This window comes from Protomyctophum bolini (assembly GCF_963924005.1).
Source record: "Protomyctophum bolini genome assembly, chromosome: 8".
Taxonomy (NCBI): domain Eukaryota; kingdom Metazoa; phylum Chordata; class Actinopteri; order Myctophiformes; family Myctophidae; genus Protomyctophum; species Protomyctophum bolini.
Genome location: NC_137869.1, coordinates 27,507,011 through 27,529,076, shown reverse-complemented (window position 1 = coordinate 27,529,076; position 22,066 = coordinate 27,507,011). Strand labels below are relative to the sequence as shown.

At 44.7% G+C, this 22,066-nt stretch overlaps 1 protein-coding gene across 2 annotated transcripts in view; it reads left to right on the top strand.

Annotated features, from left to right (window-relative positions):
* rgl1 (ral guanine nucleotide dissociation stimulator-like 1) overlaps positions 1-22,066 on the top strand; it is a 43,827-nt gene that overhangs the window by 9,853 nt on the left and 11,908 nt on the right. Inside the window, exons 1-6 of one of the 2 annotated variants that reach the window (XM_080771270.1) lie at positions 9,578-9,761; positions 14,172-14,282; positions 19,969-20,177; positions 20,475-20,549; positions 20,819-21,009; positions 21,854-21,978. In XM_080771270.1, coding sequence (XP_080627396.1) covers positions 9,717-9,761; positions 14,172-14,282; positions 19,969-20,177; positions 20,475-20,549; positions 20,819-21,009; positions 21,854-21,978 — 756 coding nt within the window. In that variant the 5' untranslated portion in view covers positions 9,578-9,716. Of the gene's footprint in view, positions 1-9,577; positions 9,762-14,171; positions 14,283-19,968; positions 20,178-20,474; positions 20,550-20,818; positions 21,010-21,853; positions 21,979-22,066 lie in introns of those variants that run through there. The other variant, XM_080771269.1, reaches the window with a different exon arrangement.

Here is a 22,066-nt window from a genome sequence, read left to right as displayed (position 1 = left end):
TTATGTTATGATTACTAAACTGCCGCTGATGTGTACGCGTTTCCCTGCAAGAGACTCAAAGTTCTTGGTTGAAATGAGCTTAAGTCTTAAGTGTTTTACCACCAGTTCCTAGCTGGTGGTAAAACAGTAAAACGGCTAGCGTGTTATTTCTGTCGCATTTGTGACAGTTTACAGTGCCTACCCAGCCAAGGAACAGATGGTCCCAATCTCACTCACTCACTCACTCACTCACGCACGCACGCACGCACGCACACGCACGGACACAGGGGGCTGTAGACAGCCAGCCAGGCCAGTCCAGACCAGCCCAGGAGAGACTTAAGCAGGGCTTAGAGCTGGGGGGTCATGGAAGGGGCCCAGCGGAGGGTGTGTGTGTGTGTGTGTGTGTGTGTGTGTGTGTGTGTGTGTGTGTGTGTGTGTGTGTGTGTTAGGGGGTACCTACTAGTCTAAATACGGGAACGGCTGAAATGACCGTCTTAGCAAACCGAAAGCCATCTGACTCACCATAATTCTGCAGTGGATTATCCTTGTTTTGTCAAGGTTCAGACCAGAAATGACCCAATATGACTTGTTTATAAGAGTTGATCTGGTACGGTCAGAAACTGGATAATTTTATTTCCGACCCCAATAATTTCCCCTAATGCCCAAATATGCGGGTAGATACAATGCAAAGAGTTAAACTGCTAATTGAAATTATTAAGTCCGAAGCTGGAAACATCATGTCCAAATGGTGTGTAAACCAAAAGATGTTTAACTTTGGACCATGATCCACTGATCCAGTGTGCAGACATTATTCATTTTTATTTATTCTGACCTCTGTCCGGCACCTGGAACGTCAGGGACTGCTGGGTGTGCGTGTGCCTTATTGTTTGTTTCCAAGCTTATACAGTAAAGCTTAATTTCCTCAGTTAAAGTGCATGTCGGTTCTTTGTGGAGAGTTGTTGGTCAGTCATAGTGTAGGAGTGTTGGAGGAGGGGTCTCTCTGTGAGGAGTGTGGGCTGGAGGTTACTGGCAGCACCGGTGATGTCATCCTTCTAGTGTATGGAGGAGAGAGCAAGAACATTGAGCAGTGCAGGAACAATACATCAGAGGGGAGTCAGAGACATGACATGAGAGAATAGAAGAGGGGCGGCATGAGGGGGGAGAGAGAGAGAGAGAGAGATATCCTTAATGTGGCTGTGTGAACAATAGACCTACCAGACCAAAGAACAGAGAGAAGCTGAGAGAGAGAAAAAGAGGGAGCGAGAGAGAAAGAGACAGTCAGACGCAAACGAACGCACGCACGCACACACACACACACACACACACACAGCGAGAGTGAGCTAAAGTGTGCAGCTGTGTATGTTTGCATCTGTATAACGTGCTTTTCCTTGTGCATTTGTTCCATATACATATTTAGTGGCGGGTTCAATGTCTACTGTGTTATTGCCTTATTATTTGATCACTGGTACGGGACTTACCTGCCTGGTAAAATAAAAGGTCGAATAAAACGGTTGGCATAGCTGTGAAAAAACAGGTAGCTGAGAAAAGAGGCAATCACAATCACTTAATTAAGAGGGTAAGCACCCTGACAGCTTCCATGCCCTTGAACAAGGACCGAAGACACTTAACTTTGATTGCCTGTGCTCTTTGGTTTTATAGTTATGGCTGATCATCATTATCATCATCACCATCACCACTCCGCACTGTAAAAATCAAACTCCTCTGGTATTGTTGCCAGTGTTGCCATGTCTGCTTATTTATGTTTATTTGGGCTTACCTCCATTTAAAAAAATAGATATTAAGACGCCTAAGGGTGAGGTCGCGTGCACAGTGCACATCCGCCTTATTGAGGGCAGACTGCTGGGCGAGCGCTGGCGCTTTGCATTGGGGGGTCAGATCATGAGATCAACATGGAATGAATTCTCTACTGGCCATATAAGGAGCGTGTCTTGAGTGTACAGGGTTTGATGAGGTCAGATCAACATAATGGAATGTCAGAACAGTTCAGCTCCATATATGGAGATGTAACAGTGCGTTTTAATAGCGGGATAACAATGGCGAGCGACACTTGAATTTAATTGGCTATCGCCCACTATCGCCTGACGACGTCGCCCAAAAGATGAATTCTTTTCATATTTTCGGCAGACGTTCCTCCGCCCACTTTTCGACCATCGCCTGCCTGTTCGCCTGCTATCGCCAGCTATCGCCAGTAGTTGCCAGGTCCCATTGACAAATAATGCACTTCCGGCAAAACTCGCCCGCTGTTAAAACGTACTGTAATGGTGGTAGCGGGGACATTCACTTGAGTGTACAGGGTTTCATGAGGGCTGGGCCTTAATTTTCAGGCCTGTTGAGAACTCTAGTTTTCGCTGGCTGCCGGGCGTGGCTGCACTAACTTTAGGGGATTTTGCACGACACACTAAACCAGTGGTTCTCAATTATTCAAATATTTTCATGTCATGGACACCCCAAATGAATATTCGTGAATTTGTCCCAACCCCCCACATGGGAATGTTTTGCATACCAGATTTGTGTTGTTAGAATGTTCCAGAAATTGGCAGCCAGCAAGTTAGTGCTGTGGGAACCAACACACAGGCACCGGTCACAAGGACGTCCTCACATTAACATATGTGGATGTACTCAAGAAAGCACCAACGAGCTGGCCAGATGTATGGAGAACCTGGATGACTGGAAGCAACCATGTAGGGCTCGTCTGAGGACGACCTAGAGAGAGATTTCAAATAGCAGTAGATTTGATGTATACAGTATATAGGTTTAAAGTGTTCATAATATGGCCCATTAATAGTCACTTCTTTTTGGCCTTGTTTTCCGGTTACTTATTTCTCTCACAAACTCCGGCAACGCTGGTTGTTGCTGCCTGCAGCATTCTGCATGCTGGCCGGTCTGGCAGAGGTCACAGTGCTGACTGTGGATAAACACTGTGGTTTCATGAACTCTGCCCTCTGCTGTCGGGTATGTCCAAGGAACACAAACCCCACACGCCGGGCCGCACTCAAACACACGGTAGAAAACCATATTCACACGCACCATAAGTATACGGTACAGTATGTAAACCTTAAGCACAGGTATACAGTACATCATCCCTGTGCAGGCTTTGCATGGAAGGTCTGCCCTGCATTAACTGCCGTGCAACTCTTTTCTATATAACACACAGGACATACTGTATCTCCATATTTTAACTTTTTGTTTTCTCCCCGTAAATTAATGTCCTACTTGATCATGCTACAGTACAGTGTCACATGAATGCATAAAAAGTAGCAGATCTACAAGCAGACATATTTTCTGAGATGCTAGTAAAGCAAGGCGGCCCTTTATAAGTTTTCACGTTATGCAACAACTTTTTTCCACCGGAGACTTTGGCTCCAGTCACTGCTGATCCAACTCCTCCTTCCAAAGGGTTGAAGTCTCCTCCACTCTGCTTGTGTCAGCCAGACACTCAGGCCAGGGTGTCTCTTTCCAACCCATAGTGTCAAATGAGAAATCATTCTACATACTTCCAGCATACTGATGGCCCTAGCTGTCACTTGTGTCTCGCTTGTGTTTTTCCAACAAAACGGCTCCTCTTGCTCCTCTTATTATGAACTCCTCTGGCCTGGCTGTCCCACACACACACACACACACACACACACACACACACACACACACATACACACAAACGTTTGTATTACTATGTTTGCGATCAACGTCTTATATCCCTCTTTTTTACATTTTGCCATTTTTTTAAGTAAGCCAAAAGCTGAAAAAACGATTAAAAAACGGATCTACAGTACAAGCACTGGCACGCAACCAAGAATAAAACATTGTCTGTTTTTTTGTCTGATTCCCGTAAACCTAACCTCTAAATGTCTTATCCTATAATCCTAACCCCAGCCTGAATATTTATCAGGCTATCTCTAAAAATCACCATTTCTCTTGAGGAAAATGTATAGCAACTTAGCAAGATAACACTCTCACACACACACACACACACACACACACACACACACACACACACACACACACACACACACACTGTGTAGCGATAACATGCCTCCAAGCTAAACTCAAGACTTTAGTTCACTTTCTCTGACACAGCAGGACCTTATCTGTGTCATAAACATAGGAACCCTGCAGCTAGCTGTCCTCCACGCATTTCAGACTGTTTGGTTTGTCCTGAATCTCTCTCTCTCTCTCTCTCTCTCTCTCTCTCTCTCTCTCTCCTGAACTCTCTACTGAACTCTAGCTCTCTAGTCTCTACCAGTGGTTCAAGTAACTAATTACATTAAGTACTGTACTTAAGTACAACTTTGAGGTACTTGTAGTGGAGGAATTCAAAATTTCAATACTTTTACTTCTACTCCACTATATTTTAGAGGCTAATATTGTACTTTTACACCACTACAATTATTTGAACACTTTAGTTACTTTGTAGATTTTGATTATCATTACAAAACATACAGTAACCACTTCAGACATATACTTTTACTGAAGTACTTTTTGAATTACTGACTTTTACTTGTAACAGAGTATTTTTATATTGCGGTATTGATACTTTTACTTTAAGTAAAAACTTTGGGTACTTTTTCCACCACTGCTCTCTACTGAACAGCAGCGAGACTTTGTCAACTTTGTCTGTCTGTCTGTCTGTCTGTCTCTCCTCTCCTCTCCTCTCCTCTCCTCTCCTCTCCTCTCCTAGCTTATGGTTTTATGACCGTGCTCCAGCCAGTCAGGTATGAGGACAGCAGCCTTGCTGGAGTCAAGAGGCTGGAGGCAGGAAGTGGGAGATTTCCTGGAATGTAGCGTTTTTCCCCACAGTGGTGCAATAACAGCACAGGCAGTGCTCCTCCTGTTTTTGTCCCCCGTCTTTCTCTGCACTGTTCGCTCTGCGTACCGACCGAGCTCCCGGTACAGAGGAGAGGAGACACAGTGTGTTTTAAGCTCCCGGTACAGAGGAGAGGAGACACAGTGTGTTTTAAGCGCTAAGGGGTACAATGATGGCCTGAACACAGCGTGAAGTCTGACCGACGTCATCCTTATCGACCGGGGTTTCCTACTAGGCCTATTTATCAGCCATCAGTCTGCCAAGTTGATTATGGAGCAGGCCGGGGTCTGTGTTACAATGCAGGAATACCACAGGCAAAATCCCCCACATCACTAGGTCCGACTATTAAGCCTGATTTACTGTAAATACTTATAGTTGCGCACTGCCACTGTCTCTTTCACATTCACTTCTGCTTTTGCTTTTCGTATGAACTTTGGGGGCCTTGACTTGAAAAGGTTTCAGAACCATTGATTGATTGATTGATTGATTGAAAACTTTATTGAAAATTAATTCAAAAGGATACAGGATACCACTGCTCTATAATAGTTAAATGTAGTGGTATATCATTACTGAATTACTTTTTTGGACGTGCCTTATCCCCAATGCATGCTGGGATTGGCACCAGACCCCTCAAACCCTGACAAATGTGTCCGTGGCAAGACATGGCCTCGTCCGTGGCAAATTCTAGATTTTGTTTTTACAGATCATTAATGTTCTTATGTTGATCATAAGTCAATTATTGAACGTCAGTCTCAGCTTTCAGAATATGTATGACACTATGGCACATTAGGAGTCCACTAGGACAGCGGTTCCCATAACTCTGAGAGTGTACAAATGGAACCAAATGGAGTTACAGACCTGTAATGGTAATTCATGTGTTGGTGTACTCATTTTGTATGTCCGTGGCTAAAAATAAAAATTCCACCACAAGCCAGCATGGTGATGATGAGCCCCTGATCATATAAATGAAAGTAACAGGCTGAATGAATCAATCTATTGAGCTGGCCTGTTTCTGGTGCATCACTACAGTTAACCACTTCAACCCCAGCTTCTGAATCGTGGGGGAAACTTTCGCAGTAAAATTGTTGATTGTCGATCGGCTATTTTCGGCTAAAGCGTCCCCCACAATAACAGAAACTGAAAATAACTGAAAATACACTATAGAGCCCTGACTCTGAGAGACGCCGCTCAACCGTACGGGATTTGAGTGTTTAAAGCTGAAATCTGTAGTCTACTCTACACTCTACACAGCACGTCCTTAACTGGGATTTGAACCCTGGTGTCCCACTTCTATTACCAACACAGAACCCTTTTGTGCACAGAGATTATGAGTTTCGGGCAGTACTACTTGATAACCAGTAGGTGTCAACATACCCAACATCAGGTTCTACATTTTGGAAGAGTGTGCTAGTTAACCAACTACAGATGGGTTGAAATAACGTTCTATTCATTCAAATATGTTCAGGATTGCATTGTTAAAGATATACTATACTTTACCAGATCTACTCCTAATCTAATGTTGCTGTGGAATGGTTACACTGATAGTGTACAAATTCTATACAATCTGTGTAAACCGTGTCGTTCTCAAAGTGGGGTCCAGGGACCCCCAGGTGTCCATAAGAACCATTAGCAGATCTACAAGCTCACATTGCACCACTTTGTGCCTCGCTGCGAGCTTCTGCTATTTTTTTAAATATTTGATAAATAATAAAATATCTAAAATGTTTGGCAGATTTTTAATAATTGTGAAAAAAACACCCACACAAATCTTCTCTTCTGGGGGTCCCTTGCACAAAACATTTTCAGATAGGTCGTCCACGGCCAAATACAAATTAATTTGGGGGTCCTTGACATGAAAACGTCTGAGAAGCACTCGGTGCAAACTCATCCAAAGTCCTGATGCAACCTCATCCGTCATTCAGAGCAGAGAGCAGCACCAGCTGTCACATTCGTCAGATGTCTTCATGCTTTGCGCCTGGCAGAGAGATGACGTCACTGAGTCACTCCCCCTCTGTGAGATCAACACACCAGAGCTTGGGGGGTCGGGCCACAGGGCCGGGGTCACGACCTTCCCACTGCCCCCCCAGAGCTTCCCAGAAGCCCTGGAGACCTGTGTGGACACTGGGGCAGATCAGCCTGGGAACTGGACCCCCGCCAGCGAGGCAGATAAATAGCCAGCTAGTTAGCGCACAACAGGCACAGACCAAATCCATGCCTCTGCTTTTGATACCCCTGCCCTCTGGTTATTAGTTTTCATGGCCGGTGGGGTTATGTTTCATCTCCTCCGACATCCGCTTCTGGTCAGACTGAACTGAATACTTTCTGATGATGTTTGATATTAATGTTTGATTATTATCACATTATAACTGTGGGTTAATTTAGTTGTTTTGACCCTGCTGTTGTATCCAACTGGAGCCCCACACCACTAGACACAGACATGATCACACACACACACACACACACACACACACACACACGTTGGCTACATACTGTATACAGCAGGGCTTCCCTGGCCTTTTATGACCCCAACTCTCGGAGGAACCGGGTCCTGACTCCTGACATGTCCAGGACCCTGTAGCCCCCTGGGTTGGGAGGCAGGCGATGACGCCAAGGCTGACCAGCATGCTTGTGGCGTGCGTGTGTCTGTGTGCGTGTGCGTGTGTCTGTGTGCGTGTGTGCGTACCTACTCATCCAACATAGCTTGCAATGTGAGGTTTTGACAGTCAGTGATGCTGTGTCTGACGTGTGGGATTACAGGGGTGATGTAACAGGAGTCAGGGCCAAGGGGTTGTGTGTACAGAATGTCTGTGTGTGGACGGGCTGTCACATAGGTGTGTGTGTGTGTGTGTGTGTGTGTGTGTGTGTGTGTGTGTGTGTGTGTGTGTGTGTGTGTGTGTGAGAGTGAGAGAACTGTTGTGATGTAAGAAGGTCAGCCAATGTTTCCTGTCTGTACCGAGTAGACCTACATAGACCTACAATGACATAGTAGACCTACATAGATCTACATAGATCTACTGCACGTATAAACGGAGCGGAAACAAATGCAATATTGTCCCCAATTCAGGAATAGCTGTATCGCGAAGGGTTGTGGGCTTGTAGATCTGGTATTTTTTTAAAGAAATTAATAATCTTGAATTGTGAAACAATTTGAACCATCTCAAGAAAGTGTTAACACAAATCTCGTCTTATATGGGGGTCACTGATGCATGTGGGTCCAAAACATATGAATTTGGGGGTCATGTTTTAGAACCACTAACCAGTTTTTCTCATGTTCTCACACTCACACAGGCACACATGCATGCACGTGCATGCGCGTGCGCGCACACACGCACGCACGCACACACACACACACACACACACACGCACACGCACACGCACACGCACACGCACACGCACAGACAGACAGACAGACAGACAGACAGATTATTATTAAAGGGGGTCATGATAGATCTAGACATCTCTATCCCACTGGAGCAGACCACAATAAAAAGTGTCATATGGTTCCCATTGTCTCCTGTTTATGCGCTTGGTCGTATATAGTCCCGTCTCAGTCATTAGGTCTGTGTGACATTTGCCCAATAGACTTCAAATGGACTTGAACAGTTTATGATCCGGACAGTGACAGTGTTTTACTGTCTCTTATTGATATGAATTTATCATACAAACCACTGCATAAAGACCCTTCACACACAGGCAGACCACTTCATTCATATCTCTTTCCACTAAATCACACAAGTGGGCATTTTTACAAGGCTGGATAAGAGTCACTTACACACTAGTACACTGTTGTTGTCCATTATTCAGCCCTTAACAATGCACAGCAGTGTGACAAGCACCCGCAGCCTTCCTTGTATTGTCCCACTCCCACACTGGTTTAAGGCAGCGTGGTCGTGACTGCTTGTACGCAGTGTTCATTTTTGTATGCTATATGTTGATGAATTGAATACAGAGGCAGACCACAAAGGAAACAAGCCCCCAGCACTTTTTGTGTTATCCTTTTTGCTTTAAAATCTCATTGTACCACTGCTGTTTACATTTCTAACAAGTAATCAATCAATAAAAAAAGTACAGTACAGTACTGCATAATGCACTATAGATCAGGGTTCAACAGGGTTTGTCCAAGGGGGGGGGGGGGTCCTCACACAATCACTATTCACTACAGGGTCTGGCAAGTTTGTTTTTTATTATTATTATTTTTTTAATTAAATTTAAATGTCTGCAAATTACTCATTAACATACATTCAACACATTCGCAAAGATAAGGCCTGAACAAACACACAGGTTTTGCACTGATGCAAAACCTGGAGACAATGCTGAGCTAGATTTGAAAGCCTTGTATCACTATATGATTAGAAATCTAAAACATGTATATTTTATTTTTATATACCGATACCTACATTATTCTTTAAACACTGAATAATTATAACCATAACAACATGTTGTTAGTACTGTTTGACAGTGTGAGTTATTATCACAGCCTGTCAATCTCAGCCCGCTGACATTTGAAAGAAGAAAGTCTAGTTGGAGGAGGAGTTAAAAAGGGACCCTGTGCTACGTGACGTCTTGAAGTCTCCGGATCATCATATTATTCTGCTTGTCTTATTTCCATAATTTTCGGTGGGCGCGACACCGTCGTATGGCGAGGTGCAACCCGGACTGTAGTGAGTGGCTGAGAGTGAGTGCAGGAGAGGAGGAGGAGTTTGTCCATTCAGCAACAAGAGGAGGAGGTGGGGTTGTAGTTGGAATAGAGAGGAGAGGAGGGGGGGCACTCAGGCAGTCTGGCAGACAAGAAGATATTTTAACCAAGGGGCGCGCCGTGCCGTCGCTCCGTGCGCTTTGGGAGTTTATAGTTGACATATCTTCTGGACTTGACGGACTACAAACACGGAGTTCTGATCGATGCTGTCCCCGGATCATGAAAGAGACGCTGACCATGAGATTCGCCTGGAAAGCTAAGATGGTAAAAGAAACGACAACAACAACTAATAATACTGTGATTTGCACCCTGCAATGCTGTTGCTTTTCTGGTTTGAAATCTAAGCTTAAGGGGAGGGGGAGAGGGGGAGGCTTGGGAAAGTAGTGAAATAAAGGAAAGGGGGTGGGGGTGTTAGTGGGGGATAAATTAGAACATCGAGTTTTGAATTGTTTTACCCCCCCGTCCGTCTGTTGCTGCGTGGACTTTTAAACCCCATAGCCTACATTCATTGCTGCTACAGCATGGATGTTTGCACTTTGCAGTGGGACCTTTGGGGGGAAAACCGCGAGAATAATAATGATCCCACTTCCACAGGCTACACTGCAGCGTTCCGTTACTTTGTCCCCTTATTGCTTTATGGCCATAATGTGAAAAGTTGAGCGTGTGACTGTGTGTGAGAGAGCGGAGCGCTCACACAGTGGAACAGTGAGGGAACAATCGGCGAAGCCCCCGGGGCTATCTCTCTCTCTCTCTCTCTCACCTCCCACCAGCTGTAGTCTGGGCGAGGAAAGCACAAAAGCCAACAGACTTAACACATTGTTGTTGTTATCATGGGCGTATTGTTTTCACACGCATAGATGATAATCATCAGCTTTTATAGTTTTTTCCCCTTTCACTGCGCTGTCCCCTCTGTCTGTAATGCCTCAGCTATACTTAATTGCGTGCCGGTGCACGTCGTGATCAGCAAATGGCAGATGTACAAGCTCACCACGCGCGGTGAGCTTCTACATCTGCTATTAATAATTATGCAAAGCAACGCCAGCATTCAACTAGATATAAATGAGGATTAAATAATGGGGAGACTAGTACTATTTGCACAGGCAAAATAATACCATTACATTCCCCTTTCTGCCAAGTCTCCTCCCTTCACTCTGTGCTGCTGTGGGCTATGTGAGCATCATTCTCAGAGATGATGATGGAAGCTAGCTGTTCTCTTTCTAAAGTGCAGAGAGTAAACAACTCATCTCCTGTTTACGTCTTATATTCATTGGCAGGGGTAATTTGTTACTCCGTGCATCCCCCATTCAAACATGAATGTCCATCTCAACAGGTTTCTAATATAGCCTGCCCTGCATTAGATGTCGTCATAATGATATTTAACAAACTTTATCACGACAATACCCTTTTTTTTGCGGGCATGGAAATGTCTGTAGACTGTTCACTGTTGTTGTACACGCCAGAAAGAATAGCAGCTTTGATCTTTCTTTCTTTCATGCGTAGCTTTAGGGCCTTTGGTTGACCATAAGCCCCAAATTTGGTACACAAAAGCAACCAGGGGCTTTTATAAAAACTCTGCTCTGAAAAACATCTCCCTCTCTCTCTCTCTCTCTCTCTCTCTGCTCTGACAAAGAGCGGGCTCTTGTGTGCAGACTGTGGACTCAGCAGCCCAGGCCTGCTAGCAGAGAGAGAGAGACCTCCTGCTATTGTTTTGGGAGTGTGTTGGACTGCATGACTCATGCACTGATGTATTTATCTGTCTCTGGGCCAGTTTTAGGGTTTGATTTATACTTATATAGTTGTGTTCCGGTGTCGTAGCTGTAGTCAGATCTACAAGCTCACAATGCATCATGAATTTGGCACATTGTGAGCTTGTAGATCTGCTATTTGCCGCACACAACATAAGTATAAGTCAAGCTTTAGCCGGCAGCCAGCCAACATGAAGCCAACAGCCAGGAGGGGGGGGGGGGGGGCAGACAGACAGTTAGACAGGTTTGCTGATAAAAAAAGACAGGTATTAAGGCAAACCAGGGAGGATTATTACACAAAGCCAGGGAGACTAGCAGGCTAGAGCAAACAGCGAGACAGACAGGGTGTACTGTACTGTACTGTACAGGAAACGATGGGAAACACACAGTGCCTGCTCGTTTTTATCTACCAGCAGCAACCACATTCAAGTTAACCACTTAAACCCTTTAAGACCTGAGGCCCGTTCTACAAACGCCTTCTAAATCAGTGGTTCTCAAACATCTTCAAGATTAAAAAATAAAAATAAAAATAGCAAATAAATATGCAAATGCATTCCCAGTTTTAAATCCCTATAGCCTTATACTTTGTTGACCGGAGTCACTCAGAGGTCTGTGCTAGGTCCGCCCCATTTTTTTGTCTTCCCTCTACACCAGATCTCTTCGTCGACAACAGCTGATCTATGAGCTCACAACAACAACAACAACACGACACGCGTTGCTTGTAGATCTGCTATTTATGTACGTTCATCCCAGAATAGGGATGCAAGGGTTCATGTGTCGTCAACTAACTCGTATCTTGTTGTGTGCCAACTGGACCCCTCTCTCTCTCTCTGTTTTTCGGTCTCTCTGTCTCTGTGGCACCCTGCTGTTTATCTGCACCTGTGATTGTTTGGGGCGGGTTTCTCTCTCCCTCCACAGCGTGTTTTGAATTCACCAAACAACCGCCCTTCTTCCACCAACACAGCTTCACCGTGGCTGAGTGCCACTGGCTGTCCGTGTCCGTCCGGCCTGCTGACTATTTGAGCATGTTGACGGCCATTTCTGACCCGTGACCCCAGTTGGTGGCAGTCTTTTCTGTCTGGGGGGAGAGAAAGTGGACTTTGACATTGAGGCATTTTAAATGGAGGGAAAGTTGGATGGCAGGCGAGAGTGGACTAGGCTGTTATTAACTGTGTGTGTGTGTGTGTGTGTGTGGTGACTGGTGAGCTGTGTTGGGTTTCTGGTTTGTTGTACTGTTTTGTGCTGCGTCATGTTGCGATTGGGAGATATGGGCTTTGCTGTGGTCTATTATTTATATTGTCCTCTTTTTATAGGATTAAAATGATATTTTCTCTGTTGTCACAGCACTCTGCCTGGACGCCTGGCTTTGCTACTCCCTGACTAAGCACAATTTTTACATTAGATTTAACTCACGCAGTTTTTCCCAGCACACTTATTTCTTACCAAACAAAAATGGTGTGTGTGTGTGTGTGTGTGCATGCCTGTATAATAATGCATACAAATGTGCATAGTTTTGTGTGGTTAGGTGTGTTTTATGACAGAGAATCATTTCCTCTGGTCTTGACTCTTGTAGCTGTGCTGTAGAGTTGTTCTGAAGATATTTTGGCTCAGTGGCTACAGTGAGTTTCTGCTGGAATTAACATGCAAACAGACAATTAAATTAAATTCAAAACCAGTGCAGACAAACAGAACGGACTGATACAGATCTCAGATCCTGTACAGTAGATAGGTATACCCCTTAATCATTCCAGATTCAGCTCTGATCTCAGCGGGAAGACGAGAGATTAGTAAGGGACAGAACTGAGTGAGACGGGGGAAGAGTTTTTGTGGGAGATGCACTGGGAGAGAGGGGGGGGGGGGTAGGGGTAGGGGTAGGGGTAGGGGGGGTGGAGATGAGTAGTAGAAAACCTGGGAAAGAGAGTTCACTGGTAGGAAACAAGAGGGAGGGAAGCCTTAACACATGTTGGGAGTGGGGGTTGGGAGTTTGGGAAAGCAGTCAGTCTCATTATTTTACTGCACTTTAAGCCTTCTCTCTCTCTCTCTCTCTCTCTCTCTCTCTCTCTCTCTCTCTCTCTCTCTCTCTCTCTCTCTCTCTCTCTCCCTCTCCCTCTCCCTCTCCCTCTCCCTCTCCCTCTCCTCTCTCTCTCTCTCTCTCTCTCTCTCTCTCTCTCTCTCTCTCTCTCTCTCTCTCTCTCTGACACTGCTGCTTTTCTTCCATGTATGTGTTATCCTTTCGGTTCCATCTATATCATTAAAAGTGAGACTTTAGTAGACGTAATTAGTTCAGCCTCAACACACCACAGTCGTTCCCAGAAGACAGCATCTCTGTTCTTCTGAAGTGCTGTACTTTAAGTTAGCACGTTGTTTATTGTGTGACATACTTACATTGTAATTATTGAGGGGGTGCTAGCCCCTCTATATTGTCCAGCTTTGAGGGTCTGTGTAAACACAAACATCGAAGACAAAAGTGTGTAAACACAAACATTGAAGACAAAAGTGAGGACGCAAATTGCGATTGGCCAGAATGAGATGATTTATGATGAGTCTGATGTATGATGATATTAAAGAGCATCCCTCACTTCACATGGGTGTGATCAGCTTTTGTCCAACTCAAACATTAAATGCCATTGACACTGAAGGGTAGCTTTACGTCATGTTGTCCCCACAACTCATATTTGCCATCGACAATGAAAGGAGAAATTAGGTCAAATATGACGTAAATTCTGATTGGCCAGTATGAGATGATCCATGATGATGTACGATGATACTACAATCATAAATGGACTGTGAGATGTTGTGACTGGCTCGGAGTAGAAATAACGATTCTATGTATCATTGTGCTCTTGGTTTCCATTCTCTTCCTATTGATCAACTTTAACAGTTAGCAATGCTGTCCTCTCTCTCTCTCTCTCTCTCTCTCTCTCTGCAGAGCTCGGTGCAGGACTGGGGGGAGGAAGTGGAGGAGGGAGCCATTTACAACGTGACACTGAAGCGGGTTCAGATCCAGCAGGCTGCCAACAAGGGAGCGAGATGGCTGGGGGTGAGTGCTAGTCCTTTCTGACGTCTTCACGTCCACAGAACAGAGCTTTTGTAAGTCTCACTCTCAACCCGTTGCAGGGTGAGTTTCACTGGCCGTAGACATTTCTCAGCATGCAAATTGACATCAAACCAGTCCTGCATCTTTTATTTTGGAGTGCCACTTTTTCCACTTTGGTTGGTGGTTTATGATTAAAGGAGTTCTTTGTAGGACAGTAGTTTCAAACGTTTTTATGTTGAGGAGCCACAAATTTATATGTTTGGCCGCAGCGCAGACCCCCATCTGAAAAAGTTCTGTTTTCAATATGTTTGCATGAAGTGACGCGATATGAGCTTGTATCTGCTATGGGGACCCACTGATACCCACCCAAAGGTCCCCTGGGGGTCCCCGAACCCCACTTTGAGAACCACCGTCTCAGGAGGTAGAGTGGTCGCTTGGTAAGGATGCCTGGTTCAATCCCTGAATCTCTAGGCCCTTAGCAGGATGTGTCTATATGAGCTAGACACTGAATCCCTAATGAATGATTCAGCTTTGTGCCTTGCATGGTTGCATCCACCATCAATGTGTGAATGTAACACGCATTGTAAAGGGCTTTGGATAAAAGGCACTATATAAATGCACCATTTATTTTTTGCCCAACCAGCGAGTACCATCTACTACCCATGTACCATAGAGTGAGATACCGTAAATCCTCCAATAAACTCCTCCTTTCTATTAATTACCGGGCCCCTATTAATCACCGGTGATGGCGTTGAATTAAGTAATAAATTCCGGCCTCCTTTTATGAGCCGGGGTTTTTTGTGGGTTTTTTTCTCAAGTGCTGTAGCTGTTACTTTCGCTGCTCTGGCTGGCTGTGCCTGCCTGTCACGTCAGCGTCCACTGTCCAGATGCCGTGGCCGCGCTGCTCGGCTCGCACACAATACAACAACAAAGTTAACTTCGGGAGAGAGCCCCCACAGGTCTGCCCTTCATGCAACGAACGCTGGTTCGATAAACCCCCCGCGATGAGCGCGCGGGGGGTTTTGCAGCCTGGCGCAGCCCCATGCGCCTTTTGGATCTCTCATTTTATGGAACGAACGTACCACCGGTATGCTGTTAGCATATGCTGTTAGTCTCTCTGGGCGCGTTCGTAAATACCACACCGGAGCTCACTCGCCTATTAGTTTGCATTGCACAGTGGGCTCAATGCGCTATTTCCGAACGCACCCTCTCTCTCAACGTTCTCTCTAATACGTCTCTCTCTCTCTCACGCGCGTTACGTCTTTCTCTCTCTCTCTCTCTCTCTCTCTCTCTCTCTCTCCCTCCCGTTGAAGCACTGCAGTATTGCACTGTTCTGATTTGATATTACCGGTATATGAAATAGCCTATCATACATTTTATTTTTATGTTATTATTTGCATCTGAACTTGTCAGTAGGCTAACTGTAGAACTTTACCACAGTACTGTGGTAGTCTATCTCAGTTGAAGTTATATACCGGTATATTTGTGAATGTGACCAGATTTGACTGAGGGACTGCCATTGTATTTTTATGTTTTTCATGTCATATGAAAGAAGGGAATCGTATAGCTTCAAATGATAATGACATTGGTTATTCAAGTTAAATTGATGTGTTGATGTTATTATGGTATTTACCATAGGCAATATGCCAATAATGGAAAAACAGTTAAAATGACCATTGAGCACCTGCAACTGCACTGTTCAATATTTCATGAGGACTTGGTTTCAATAGGCTACATGAGCCCAATACATTTTACTGTGTTCTAACTGACCCAAAATGTGATTTGTTCATTATGATCAGTTTGAAAAGTAGAAATACGGGCCTCCTTCTTATAGCTGCCTATAATAGCCCGGGTTCCTAAAAGAGGATTTACGGTATGCATTCTCAGCATGAATACCCTCTCTGAATTGAGAGCTCAAAATAGAGGGTGTGATTCGGTGAGAGTTTAGGATTTTCTGATAATTTATCATGTTGATGAATCTCTACAGAGTCTGTACAGAGTTTGCGCAGTCTTTGCACAGTCTACAATCTACATGGTCAACCCTGTGAGAGCAGTAAATGGCGTTACAGTCAGGCCAGTCCACACCAATGCAACTCCTTGCAGAAAACCGTTTTAGCGACCATTGCAGTGGTCTGAACTAACCAGTTGCAGAATGGTGCCATTTGGGGATAATAATGGTTTTAGTAGTAGTTGCTAGGAGTTGCAATGTGCTGTGGACTGGCCTTTACTATGTAGACATCAGTGGAAGAAATCATTAGCGAGTTAACCGGCCCACAGTGTGTAGCCTAAGTACTACACATCACGTCTTGCACTGCTGGTGTCAAATGATATATGGCCTTGGTGGCAGATTTCACGACACGGTAGCAGGAGTTGGTTGGGCTTGGAGTGCAGAGACAGCTTGTTGTACACGACGTGTCTGGCCTCATGAGGGTATGAGACCATAATCCATCACCTGGAAGACGATATATTAGCTCCAAAACACACCCGAAATGGTGGAAGCTTGTTCCTGATGCTGACATCCTATTCTTCTTGTTGACTTATTTACTTGTTTGAAGCAAGCAGGCTGTTAACTTCAGCTGCAAGGCCCTCTGTTACACTATAAAACCATCAGTGTCAATAAATTTCAATTTGGTTCCACTTGCGCACACTCTGTTGGTGTTTCAAGCATTATGTTATACTTTAGCTATTGAAAAATAGCAGATCTACAAGCTCGGTGGCGCGCTACGAGCTTGTAGGTCTGCTATTTTTGAAAAATCGTGAAAATGTGGTGCAAATCTTTGAACATCAGTGCGAACATTTTTAACTAAAATATTGGCTTCTGGGGGGTCCCTGGAAGAACTACATATTTTGAGATGGGGGTCCGTGGCCCAATAGAGATAATTCTGGGGGTCCTTGACATGAAAAAGGTTGAGCACCACTGACATAGAAACATGGGGTTTTCAGAAAAATGTTAGGATTTAGAAGTCTTTTTTTTAATCGATCTCAGTCCAAAATGGGTTAAATGAGCACTGTGGATTTTATTGTGTAGTATCATGCATGCACCACTAGGGCTGTTTTAATCATGATCCTCCAGGTCTTTTATTTTGAAACACCCAGTGGAAAGGCTGGTGAAAATCAACAGTTTGACCAGAGTTGGATTGTTTAGCCAAAGCATGTGATTTCCTGACTTTCTGTTCACCAATAATAAAAGTTGCCATTCCATTGCAATGGCACGTGTTTATTAATTGTTAGTATAACAATGGAGTTGAACTGTTAGACCAACAAGACATTGATTTAATAGGCCTTTTCATTGTCTGTACTGTATAAAAAAGGTATAAATTGTTGCCTGTTCCTCTTCTGTCATGCCTTAGCCTGGGTCCATACAAGCACTGCAGCAACAAATACACCCAGATAGCAGATACAGTTAATCATTATCAGTATAAAACAAAACCACCATCTGTTGCATGCATTTGTTGTCTCTGTGCTGTTGCTGCTTGTAAATGAACGCCCTACTTGATCATACTACAGCGTCAGACGAAAACATAAAAAGTAAGATCTACAAGCTTTGGACATACAGTATAAGTAAAGTAAGGTTTCTACCCGACAGAGACGAAATATCTTACATATAGAAGGGGTTAAAAGCATGGATTCAGGATGTTATGATGTTTGTTTGCTTTCCCATTTGCTGTCCCCATGGATCCGACATGGGCAGAGATTGGCTTGAGAAACAGAAACAGAAAGATGCCCTCGGAACCTCACAGAGACAGGCTATACTTAGCCAAGGGCACTTAGCATGATTGTCTTGCCAGCTATATGCATTTATTCCCAATGTTTTAATGCCACAGTATTGTGCACAACTCTGTTGAATAATGCAATGAATTGTATATTTAGAGAATTGTAGACGAGAGCAACTTCTGGCTCGATGTACGCGTGGTTCCATATAGTCTCTGTCGGGTGGAAACCTCATTATGTCCAAAACTGTTACTTGTTGGGATTCAAAATAAAGGAAGGGAAGCAGATCTACTCTGCTACTTTTGATGCTTTTTTGTGACACTGTTGGATGATCAATTGGAGCGTACGAAAAACTCAAAGAGTTCTAATATGGAGACAAGTGGTTTCTGCCCGACAGCAACGATACACTGTTTTACAACAGGTCTGTGCGTGCGTGCATGTTTCTGACGTACAGTAGCATGTCTGTTTGGGCAGTGAAGGTTGTATTGAAGTGGCTTGCCATGCCCTGCTGATCCGTCCCCTAGCTACAGCATGCATGCATAATAGCACATAGCAACGTACAGTTACAGTAGGTCATCTCACAGTGATTAGTGAAGTCAGCATATTCCGTGTGTGTTCGGAGCTGTTATCAGAGGAGTGCTGGTTGTGGGAGAACTTGGCTCTGTCCTCCTCTGTCTGTCTCACTCGGAGGAGGAGGGGCTCTCGCGCTGATTAAAAGCAGATTGGAGCGTTTCCTGTTGTAGCGTGCTAAACTGCACCAAGGTTTCTCTCTCTTTCTCCCCCCTTCCCTCTCTCTTTCCTCCTGGTCTGACTGTAGGTCTCTCTATCCTCTTCTCTAATGACTCCCTCGTTCTCCCCTTTCTGTTCCCGCTCATTCTCCGTGTCCCCTTGCTGTTACAGTATAGACACAAACACAATAGTCGGACATCTGCGTGGGTAAGGGTTCAATATCGTTGGTGTCGGGCCGAAACCTCTTATCTGCATATTTTAACTGTTGTTTTTCATAAATTAACGCCCTACTTGCATACTTACGTCACACAAAAGCATCAACGGTAGCAGATCTACAAGCTCGAAACATGAAGAGCTTGTAGATCTGCTACTTTTGCTGTTTTTGAATTTGAATCCTGAAAATGTGGACATATGAGGTTTCCACCCGACAGAGACGATATCATAGGGCACCTTTGTCCTTCCCTCATGTACACTCACTCGAGTTTTTTCTCCTGCTGTTCTCATCATGTGTCCGTTGCCTTCATTTGTCCACATGACAGAGTCACTACAGGGCATACATAACTTACTGTATGCCATATTGAATGAGTTGTACCATGGTGAAAATTGCCGATCTATAAGCTCACAACAATGTTTTCTGAAATGTTTGGAACGAGCCCCCACCCTGCCGCCCGTCCCTTGAGTTCAATGGCCAGGTGGTGCCATCTTGAGAGGGTGTCAGCTGTTACTTTCAATGGCGTGACGTCACGTTCGCTTTCTACAGAATAACAAGCCCAAAATAGGGACAAGCAGGTTCAAAGTGGTTATTCGTGTGTCTGTAATTATGTGATAAACTGTGTACACTGCAACCAATGAGGAGAGCAGTTGATGAACAGACTAAGAACAGTACATTTCGTCTGTCAGGTGGAAACCTCATTTCCAAAACTGTTGCTTTTCAGGATTCAAATTCAAAAACGGCAAAAGTATCAGATCCACAAGCTCAAAACGTTTCGAGCTTGTGGATCTGCTACTTTTTATGCTTTTGTGTGACGCTGTAGTGTAGAGAGTGATCAAGTAGGGCGTTCATTTACGAAGAAAACATGAAAAGTTAAAATATGGATATAAGAGGTTTCTGCACGACGATTTACTTAACTGTGAAGCTCATTTCATGTTCACATCAGATCGGTTCCTCAGTGTAACAAAACCCCTGTGTGTTTATTTATGTGTGTGTGTGTTTGTTTGTGTGTGTGTGTGTGTGTTTGCGTCCATCCAGGCGGAAGGGGACCGCCTGCCTCCCGGCCACACAGTGAGCCAGCTGGAGACCTGCAAGATCCGGAGTATCCGGGCGGGAACACTGGAGCGCCTGGTGGAGACGTTACTGACGGCGTTCGGAGACAACGACCTCACCTACACCTCCATCTTCCTGTCCACGTACAGAGCCTTCACCAGCACACACACCGTACTGCAGCTGCTACTGGACAGGTAACGTACTGCGCTCTGGAAGTGTTATGTTGGTTATGATGATGTAGATGTTTCCCCATTGAGACAATCCTAATCAAACTTTAATAAGCCACACACAGACAAGGGTGGACAGAGTCCATTCAAATCCTAATTTCATATAAAGGCTTACAAGTAGCTTACATGTAATAAAATATGACTGCACTGACTGTGCAGGGTTTGTCAAAGTTAAAATGACACTGTTGGCAGAATCAGATGATAATGATGAAATAATTAAAATGCTTGTTGCAAATGCAAACCTCTCTTCATTATCTGTTCCAGGTACGGAAGTGTGGAGGCGAGCGTTAGGGAGAATGAGGGAAGTCGAGGTTCTGAAACCAAAGGAGCCATTAGAAGGTAATCCCATTCCTCTTCCCTTCACTTTCTCTGTAATGCTTTTCTCTGGCTGTTCTTTGTTGTTGTTGTTGTTATTAACCAAGGCAATTGAGATTAGTCTGTGTACTCTTTGTGGTGTCACACTGTCTTTTCTCCCTAGTTTTTATTTACCATAACTTGTAAGACTGGACATGGTTCGCAGAGGCCTAACTAGCGAATTGTGATAGTGCTTCTGTCCATCTTGCAGTTCCTGCCCCACTAATCTTTTATTCCGCCCTCCTTCTGTCCAGTGCCTTGGCATCCATCCTGCGTGCCTGGCTGGACCAATGTCCAGAGGACTTCCAGGAGCCTCCAGACTACCCCTGCCTGCAAAGGATCATGGGCTACCTGCAGAGGACTCTGCCAGGCTCCGAGCCCCTGCGACGGGCACAGGGCCTGTTGGAACAGCTGCAGAGCGAGGCCAATGTGGATGAGACTGAAGGTTAGCGTCTGACAGAGACCAAGCCACATAATCTGTTGTCTAAACTGTATGTATGCACATGGCAGCCTTGCATTCTGGGATTATATCGTTGCTGTGGGGCAGAATCCTCTCTTACCTCCAAAGTTTCACAACACTACATTGTCACACAAAAGCAGATCCACAAGCTCTAAAAGCGGCGCGAAGCGACATGTTTTGAGTTTGTACTTAATACTTTTAATGCTTTTGCATTTGGATCCTGAAAAGTAACAGTTTCGGACCATATAAGCAGGGGTGCACACAAGCGGTGCGCCAGTGCGCATGCGTCGTCAAAACGTTTGGTGTGCGGTAGATCAAAGGCATGGAGGTGCATTTGCGCACCAGCTGAGAGACAGGGATTTAGAGAATGCTGACAGGCATTCAAAAGGAACTCAAATTAGATGTTAACGTCCTGTAAGAAGACTTGAGGCAGTTTCTGCACAGAAAGTCAGTTTCACTTGTAAACAAGCTACGATGGATGAGCTGTCAAAGTGCTAGTCGCTAAACCATGTTAGCGACCATGTTTACAATATGAAAACTGTCACTTAGACAATGTAGGTTACACACGCTGGAATTAAACATGGGACCTGCAGGCAGCATTAGGTACAATAATAATGTGTTACAGATAATGGCTATGGCTGAAAGTGCTCATCATAGTATCAGTAACGTGATGATAAGACTTCTTATGTGCTTGTACTATAAATGTTGGAAACACTGTGTCGGAATTGGTTCCTTAATAGTCTCTCACTTACAGCTTACTCCCTTTATCCACATTACAATTACATTTCGTTTGAGTTAAATGGACTCTGTTCTGTTTGGTCGCTCTCAGGTGGTTTCCACGGTAACAGTTCGTTCTGCCTGGGGGAGGAAGAGGAAGTTGAGATTGAGGTCCAAGAGGACTTCCTGTCGTTTGAGGCTGACCTGGTAGCCGAGCAACTGACCTTCATGGACGCGGTAAGGGAAGGGGGGGGGGGGGGTATGAGGGGTAGGAGGACAGGGGGGTGGATGTGAGGGAATAATAATTATAATCTACGGCCTTCAG